The sequence below is a fragment of the Mastomys coucha genome, unplaced genomic scaffold, assembly GCF_008632895.1.
Source record: "Mastomys coucha isolate ucsf_1 unplaced genomic scaffold, UCSF_Mcou_1 pScaffold7, whole genome shotgun sequence".
NCBI classification, from domain to species: Eukaryota; Metazoa; Chordata; class Mammalia; order Rodentia; family Muridae; genus Mastomys; species Mastomys coucha.
In genome coordinates this window covers 104,484,404-104,493,833 of record NW_022196913.1, presented here as the reverse complement: position 1 = coordinate 104,493,833, position 9,430 = coordinate 104,484,404, and the positions used below count along the sequence as shown (strand labels likewise).

The window sequence follows — 9,430 nt, the reverse complement described above, 5'->3', positions numbered from 1 at the left end:
AATATCATCCTGAGTGAGGTAACCTAATCACAAAAGAACAAACATGGTATGCACTCTCTGATAAGTGGATATTAGCCCAGAAGGTTGGAAAACAGGAAGAACAACCCACAAACCGCAAGGAACTCAAGAAAAAGGAAGACCAAAAGGTGGGCATTTCACTCCTTCTTAAAAGGGGGAACCAAATACCCACAGAAGGAGAGATTAACTATGGAGCAGAGACTGAAGGAAGGGCAAGCCAGCCTAAATATAGCTATCTCCTGAGAGGCTCTGACAGTACCTGACTAATACAGATGTAGAGGCTCACAGCCATCCATTGAACTGAGTACAGGGTCCTCAATGAAAGACCTCCATAAACCCCCATGGAGCTGACGGGTTTGCAGCCCCTTAGGATGAACAACAATATGAACTAACTAGTACCCTCATAGTTCCCAGGGTCTCAACCACCAACCAAGGACTGCTCATAGAGGGGTCTGACTGTTCTGGCAGCATGTGTATAGTAGAGGATTGCAAATTCGATTATCAATAGGAGGAGAGGACCTCGGCCCTGTGAAGGTTATGTGCCCCAGTGTAGGAGACTGCCAGGGCCAAGAAGTGGGAGAGGGTGGGATGGCAGGCATGGGGAGGGGGGAGGCAACAGGGATTTGTTTTTGTCATTTTTGTTTGTTTCTTTTTTTTTTTGGAGGGGAAACTGGGAAAGGAGAAATTTACATGTAAACAAAGAAAATATCTAAAAAAAAAAAAAAAAGAAAAAAGAAAGAAAGAAAGAAAGCATGGAAGTATTTTGGAGAACTAATTTTACATAGGGCCAGGATGCATTTGCTGCCTGGATTTCATTTTCAGATATTGAAGGCTGTCAAGTTTGCCATGTTATCCCCACAAGCATCATTAAACCACAAGAAAGACAGTCTTTACTGAACCAAGCCTACAGGGGCTGTCATGTAAATCAGATTAGCCTTCCCTTAGTTCAGCAACAATTACAGAGTATTCAGAAGGAGGCATATGTAGGCACATCTAAGGAATGTCTATTGTGTTCTGGTATCAGAGTATCTATTAAAGCTCTCAGGTACTATACAAATTTATTACTATAGTCACCTTTTCCTCTTCTTTCTTCTTCTTTTTTTCTCCGTAACAGGATGTGAGTGGCTGACAAAACTTGACTTGACTGTAAATTTCATTGGGGAACTAAGCAGCGTTAAAACCCTGACACACAATATTCATCTAAAGGAGCTGTTCCTCATGGGTAACCCGTGTGCTGACTTTGACGGCTACAGGCAGTTTGTGGTGGTCACCTTACGACAGTTAAAGGTATGCTCTGAGTAAAGGTGCAGAAAGCGGGGAAAGATAGAAGGAAATACACAGAAGGACGATAAGAGGCAACCCCAGGAATTCCTGGCTTCTTCCTGGAACTGTTGGGCAAAAACTGCTGCTTCAGCAACTGGAATATTCTAGAGAGTAAAGTCGCATTTATTTGATTTCTAACCCTTTGATGTTGTTTTTGAAACTTTAACAAATCTTTAAAAGGTAAGACGTTGATTTCTCTACTGACTCATCAAAACGCTGAAAGTAACCATTTTCTGGCCATCTTTTGAAGCATGTCCTTTACTATCACTGACATTCACCATCCTAATCCCAGAACTTGAGAAGTGGAGAAGAAGCAGAAGGACTGCGGCAAGGCCAGTCTGGTCTACACAGTGAGTTCGAAGCCACCCAGACCTATAACGTGAGACCTGCTTCAAAACAGCAAAAATGGCCAGATAACCAAACCAAAGTAAACAGGTTGCCAGACCTCACCCTCAAGACTTCTGAGCTGAGTCTGAATGACATGGAGCATAAGCTTTACATATCTAACAAGCCCGTGGGAGCACCTGAGGAGCACTGTTCTGTTCGTTGTGTCTAGCATAAGCAGTTGCTTTCCTGGTTCCCCTCCGTTCTCATATCAGAACAATAGATTTCTGACACAGAATGTATCAGGATTTCACGTGCACATCAAATAGTGGGTCATTTCTTCAGTAGCTGGGTATCTTTAATCTTGTTCACTCCTGATATGACAAGAAGATAGTGCTTAGATCTCATGCCAAGCCTGCAAGAATGCCTCCCAGGGCTAGGTGCCAGTCATGAACTTCAGTAGTTTTCAATCTGATTTACATTCAGGGTTTCCATGGTCCCTTTTTCAGTTTTAATTAATTCAATTGAACAGCTTACAAAACTCTAAGCATTTTCTTATATTTATTTGTTTATTATGAAGGATAATTCAAAGGACCTAGTTAAAGAGATGCACAGGTGTGATTTGAGAGAGGGAACTGGGAACATTAGTTCCCACCATTAGAGCCCTATGTGAATGTGCTGCTTTCCAGAGACCTGCATGTGGCCAGTTACAAAGAAATCATTTGAATGCTACCTTTTTGTTTTTATGGTACCATTATGGCATACAGTCTATTGAGGTTCTTCCCCTTTCCTTCTTCAAAGGATCTGGAGCAGGAAGCCTCTGGAATGAGGAGAGTCTTATGATGAACTTAAAAAGCCAGATGTGTGTGTGTGTGTGTGTGTGTGTGTGTGTGTGTGTGTGTGTGTGTGTGTGTAAAATCCAGAGAACAATTCCAGTGTTATCCTCAGGGACATCCTCCACAGCTCTTGAGGCAAGATGTCTCATTGGCCTGGAGCTTACCAATTAGGCTAGACAGGCTGGCCAATGATACCCAGGGATCTTCCTGAGTCGGCTTCCCTAAATGCTGGGAGAAAGTATGCCTGGCCTTTTCATGTGAACTCTAAGGATCAGATCCATGTCTCTGTGCTTGTGAGGCAAGCAATATACCAACTGAGCCAGCTACCCACTTCTAGAGAATTTTGCTATGATCTCCTAAACTCAGGGGGCATTATAGATTTTTCTATGACTTACTTTAAGGAAGGAATTATAAGTCAAGGGCAATGGTTCAAACCAAATTGTATATTATAATACTCTCATATTTTGCCACCATATCCCCCAAATCTAATGATTTTAGAGCTAATATTATTTGGAATAATTTTAAACCTAATATTTATTAAAAATATGATTCCAAGGAAAGCATAAAACTGAGAATAGTAAAAGGGAAAATATTACTTTTCACACAAATCTAAAGTTCTTGGCCCGTGTGTGGCTCTAGGCATCTGTAACGAGAATATAGGAATGCATTAGTTTTATAGCCTCCATTGGCTTAGTTCTCAGAGTATTTGTTCCTTCATTTTCAGTGTTTTCTGTGGTTGAGAAATCGCTGGTTGCTAGATTCTAGATCAGGTTCCTTGTCATGTAAAATTTCCTAGACTATGAAAATGAGTTGGATAATTGTGCCTAGAATAAGAGGTAAACCATTTTAACACATAAGCTAGATATCTGGTCATCATTACATGAGGTCTTCCTAGAAAATGAGTGGTGTGAGGCAGAACTTACTGGAAGTGGATCCTAGAGACTGAGGCTATTAGCCATTAGTCCGAAGGAATCAGGGTTACACTGGAACCACATGGTCACCACAGCTGAGCTTGCCCATGCTGCTGTGCCCAGGGCAGAGTTGTTAGATGTCACCATGTACTGAAAATGGCCATGACTAGTGCAAGGTACTCTGGGAGTGGAATCTTTGATATCCCAGACCCACACCAGAGACACTGAATTACATTGGAGGCAGAACGTTGGGGCTTAGAGAATTGCCCCTCCTTGATTGTTTGGCCTGACACACTTGGCACGTGGAACACAAGGACCCTGCACTCCCTGTGTCTGACTCTGAGCCTTCACTGTCCAATACACACACACACGCACACACACGAATGTGCACACATACACATACACACATGCACGTGCACATACACACACACACTGCTGCTGCTGCTGTTGTTATTGCTGCTGCTGCTGTGAGCTAATGTAAACTATTAGATCGTCTTTCAGGAGATATCCCTTACACGTACATACATGCACGCACACGCGCACATGCACACACACACATTGCTGCTGCTGCTGCTCTGAGTTAATGTAAAGTATTAGATCGTCTTTCAGGAGACAGCCCTCACTCAGGTTTTACAGAGAGCCAGAAGTACCTGTGAAAAGTAGTGCCAGTAACCGTGTTTACTGATACTTAAAAATGAAGCAAACTACTCTGAAATCTTAGTTACCATTTCACTGAGAGTCGGTAAAGTTTGTCTGAAAGGAACTCTGTCAGTAGATGTTCTAGGATTGCTGCGTGAAATGCACAGTCTACCTATGACTTAAATGACAGATTTATCCCATAACTTATCCCGTAGCTCTGAGAACAAATGGTCGAGGTGAAATTGTAGGAAAATAGGCTGAGGTGGGTCCCTCTCAAGTCCACGAGGGAGAGTCTAGGCCTGTCTCCTAACTAATAGGTTACCAGGCACTGCTCAGTGTTCTCTGACTCATACTTCTCATTGCTACGACCTTTGCCACAGTCTTCTCACAGTGTTCTTGGGTTCCTGTTCCTTCTTGTAATGACACCACTCATGATACTGCCCACATCACCCCAATATGTTTTTTTTCCCAAATGAATTATACCTACAATGTCCCTATGTCCTCCAAATAGTCAGATTTTGAGGCTCTGGCATTAAAACTCAACTCAGCCTCTCAAAACAGAGGCAGTACAGAGAGAGAAAATCTTTTGCAAGAGTTCTCCCCCTCGCTCCAGGCCTGCAGCACTGTTGTTAGTGAATGGGCACTGACCTTGGTAGCACACAGCGCAAGAGTTAACCACGGTCCCACCTGGGAGCTGCAGGCCTTTTGGGTTATTTTACTCATATCTAGATGGATGTTGATTGTTCCTATAGAGGATCTCAGTGAAGCCCTGAGGCAAACTCAGTTGCTCTCCTCTGCAGTGACCCAGGCACAGTTATCCTCAGTAAGCACAGGCACACACAGTTATCACTGGTAAGTATGGACCCATGAGCAGCTATCCTCAGTAACATGAACACACTGCTGTTCCAGCTTCAGGGGCCCTGCCTGGTGGAAGGTCAGGCAATGCTAAAGCTTCCGTTGCCCTTGCTGCTCTAGGCAAGTTTAGGAGGGATTATTTGAACTTAGAGAGAGTGTAAGCCAACTTTGAACAATGCTTACCAGGAATCTTCAAATAAATGAAGTCCAGTGTGAGGTCTCTAGTCTGGAAGGTAATAGAGGGGTCTTTTGTAATGCTCTTAGAAACAATATGTCTGAATAAGTAAAACTTTAAAATATTTACAAAGACTCTATAAATCAAATAGGCAAATGTGCTCCAGATATAACCAAGAATAGCATATTACTTCCCAAAGTTCATCAGAATCCTAGGGTAAGGAATTCCATTTAGCCAGAATCTCCCAGTTCAATCCAATAATGGCTAGTCCATATTTACATTGATATTTTATGATCTCCTTTACATAAATATACTAATAGTTATTTGGAAATTTACATAATGTGCTTGTTGCAGGGATTTATTTTATTTATGTCATGATTTTACTCAGTTTTCCAATTTCATTAAACCTTAGCTCTAGCATAAACTTTGTCACTTTTGGAAAGTGTAGTCCAGCAGCTTCTTACCTTAAGTGAAAGCTATAGCTGGAGGTGAGCTTATTAACATGGTCTCAGTCTTCATGGAAGGATGCTAGAAGAAAGAGTCTCTGAAAAGCTGGTCACTGTAATATACTTCAGTCCAAATAGCATGCAATAGTTCTCAAGATGTCTATTATGATACTCACTTTAAAGATTTGTTTCCAAGATAAATATTAGATGAAAGCCAGAAATTTGTACATCTTAAAATTAAAGATAGTGAAAAATCAAATATCTAATTAATAATGTTTTTCTTTTTTACTTTGGCTGCCAGGAAGATAAAAGCTAAGCCTACAGATGCTCAGCAGTGGCATGAGTCTCATGACAGACAACATGTTTCCTAATTTCTTCATTAGCATTTTGATGTGTAATATGACTTACTGCAATAGTTAGAATTTTTAATTTTATTTTTTATTAGATGTTTTCTTTATTTATATGTCATACAATATCTCCTGTCCCATGTTCCCCTCCGAAAAATAAATAAAATAAAAAACAAACCCCTGTTCCCTCCCTCCTCCCCCTGCTTGCCACCCCACCCTCTCCTGCTTATTGGCTCTGGCATTTCCCTACATTGGGGCATAGAACTTTCACAGGGCCAAGGGCCTCTCCTCCCATTGATGACCGACTTGGCCATCCTCTGCTATACATATGCTGCTGGAGCCATGAGTCCCACCGTGTACTCTTTGGTTGGTCCCAGAGTCTCTGGGAGCTCTGAGGGTACTAGTTAGTTCATGTTGTTGTTCATCCTAAGGGGCTGCAAGCCCTTCAGCTTCTTGGCTCTAAATTTGTATCTCATTAAATCACTTTGCAGTATCCTGTTTCAACAGATTAACACAAGTTTAGTGCCTTAAAATAAGGCAAACTCACTTTAGTGTTCTGAAATTCAGAGGTCAGAAATGGTTTCCTGGGCTGAAATCTAGCCATTGGCTAGGCTATTAGTCATGGGGGCAGGAAGAGGAGGCGTACACAGACGTGTGCCTTGCTGCTTGCCACCTCTAGAGGGCACTGGTCCCTTTGTGTTTATGGCCACTTCCTGGGTTTTCAACATCCTCAGTCTTCACCTTCTTCCCCAACTCTGAAGCTTGTGCCTGAGCTCCCAACTTTCTTACTTATAGGCTCTTTGTAAGTCAATGGGAAGCCATGTGTTCATCGAATATTCTTAACTATATCACATCTAAGTCCGTTAGACCAGATGTGGTCACATTCACAATGCCTGGATCACAGGCACCAAAGACTTTCCCGAAAGGTCAAAAACATCAATCTAAGCTTCTCCGCCCCCACCCCCCGACCTCTCTCTGTGGAATGAGGCTGGACTAATAGATCTCTTTGTACTGGAAGCTTTGACGTTTTGTATTTTAGTTAGCATTTTTGTTTTTCCCTTTTGCTTATGTGTATTTGGGAGGCATGTATGTATGTATTTGTGTTTTCATGGAGGTGTGTGCATATGCAGATGCAGGTCAGAGGACTAATCCAAGCATTATTCCTCCTCAGGACTACCTTGTGTGCTTTTATTGTTTATTTTTATATAGGGTCTGTCACTGTGAGACCTGGGTCTCAGCAATTAGGGTAGGCTGGCTGGCCAAAGAGCTTCAGAGTCTACCTGTTTTCATCTCCACTGTGCTGGAATGATACCTGTGTATCACACACCTGGCCTTTTACATGGGTACAAAGGGTAGAACACGGTCTTCATACTAGTATAGGAAAGACTTTATTGACTAAGCCATGTTATCACCCTCTATATTTTAATTTGGAAAAATTAGATAACTATCATGTAAACACTGTCTATAACAATGAACACTATGTTAACATATCCAAGGGCGGCACAGGAGTTGTAGCTCTTTGTGGAAAGCCCTTTCCATGAAGAGGCTCGGAGAATACTATTGTTTCAGGAGCTATTTGACTTAATCAATCTCAAAAACTTAATATAGTAAGTAGTTATAAAATTAATGGAAATATTTTGAGAACTTGTCATTAATTATTTTAACAGAAGACCTACTTATTTCCAGTAAAGGTGCTTTGTAAAGTATATGACTTGTATGAAATAAGCATTGATTTAGACCAATATTTCTGATTTCTTGTTAATTACTTTGATTCTTTGTTGCTATGACATTATTATTTTTAATTTAAAAATATATTAATCAAAATTAACATGGGGCTGATCCTTCTTTCTTTCTTTCTTTCTTTCTTTCTTTCTTTCTTTATTTCTTCCCCTTTTGTTTTCCTTCTTTGAAAGCTGACATAGTGTGGCCTTGTAGACTCAGAAATTCTCCTACCTCAGCCACCTGAGTTATAGGCATGAATCACCTTGCTCACCTGAAGTGAATAATTGCATTGTCTGCTGCTTTTTGTTTAAGTGGTTGGATGGCAAAGAAATAGAGCGTTCTGAAAGGATCCAGGCATTACAGAACTACACAGCAGTTGAACAACAAATCAGAGAGCAAGAGAAAGCTTACTGCCTTAGACGAGCTAAGGAGAAAGAGGAAGCTCAGAGGAAACTAGAGGAAGAAAATGAATGTGAAGACAAGAAGAAGAGCAGCCCAGGCTTTGATGGGCATTGGTACACAGACATCCATGCTGCTTGGTGCGTCCATCAGTGGTTTGCATTCTTGTTAACTCCCATTAATACAGCTGTAGTATTTCCTCCCCAAGGTGTTCGCAGCATCAGTTCCAGAACATAACATCACAGCAAGCTAGTCTGGGATGGATATGAATATCCCATGCTGATGATTCTAGAAGGATTTTTTTCCCTTAGAAAAATTCATTTCCTAACCAGCAACTGACATTTGCATCTGAAATTATCCCTAAAGAAATCTCTCTAAACATGTACAGAAAAGATGAATTAACAGGTGTACCTTGATTTCAAAGGCAGAAATAGTTTAGAAAAGTTAAATGCAAATCACACAATAATAAAATGAATAATTCTGATTGCATCCTGAAACATTCTATTTTGTGAGTTACATAGTGAATATATTTTTAAATGTGATTAATAACCCTCTAATTGATCTTTTATGAATCTGAATTTTTCATGGTATTTATTTTAAGTGAATCACAACTATAGTCACTTGATTTGATTCTATATAAAGTTTTAAATATTTACATAATATATTTCTCATTGAGAAAACAATAATTATAAAATATTTCACATGTATACAAGTTTTATGAGCAATTAAGCAAGAAGCTATTGTTCCACTACCCAGACAGAATAAGTGACAGTCATTTGTATGTGTATAGTAAATCTTTATGAAATAATGAACTGTCAGGGAAATGCTAGAAGCTTGCAGTGTACCCTTTTGTTGTGTGCCCCTCATTACACTCAGTGGTGTCTGCTGCCCTGAAGCCTGTATGTAGTTGACTATATCTTACTGTGACCAGGAATGGTGGCACCAGCATTTGGAAAGCAGAGGCAGCAAGTCTCTGTGAGTCCAGTCCAGCCAGAGCTATCTAGGGACATCTGCTTATAAATATCCTAATGTAGTAAAAATTATTGTTGTACTTCTTGTCTTGCTTGTGAAACCCTTCATGACATTACATCTGTGGATCTAGACTCAAGCTCTGTCAGTAACGTAGGCTAGAGTATCTCTGGTCTATTACTGAGTCATTGGCTTAGTTGGGGAGCAAAAGAAGGCAGCCCCATCCCACAAGGTTTCAGAAAAAAAAATCATTGAGATTCATAGGATACAGGAAGGGGAGATGAACCTCCTCCCTCTTAGCTTCATGAAGAGTAGGGAAGATGTATTAGTGAGTTGCGGCAGCTAGAGGACATGGATCATGGGGGGTAAGGGGAGGGCACTGCCAGCATTCCACGTGGTGACAATTCCACATAATAAGGATCTGTAATTATCTCACAGGCTACGTGCTAGTTTTAGGAGGAGCCAG

At 40.9% G+C, this 9,430-nt stretch overlaps 1 protein-coding gene across 3 annotated transcripts in view; it reads left to right on the top strand.

Moving 5' to 3' along the window:
- The window catches only part of Lrrc6 (leucine rich repeat containing 6), a 117,394-nt gene that overhangs the window by 32,144 nt on the left and 75,820 nt on the right, over positions 1-9,430 (top strand). For all 3 annotated transcript variants that reach the window (XM_031359044.1, XM_031359045.1, XM_031359046.1), the window contains 2 exons: positions 1,133-1,305; positions 7,909-8,135. In XM_031359044.1, the coding sequence (XP_031214904.1) occupies positions 1,133-1,305; positions 7,909-8,135 (400 nt within the window). The remainder of the gene's footprint in view (positions 1-1,132; positions 1,306-7,908; positions 8,136-9,430) is intronic.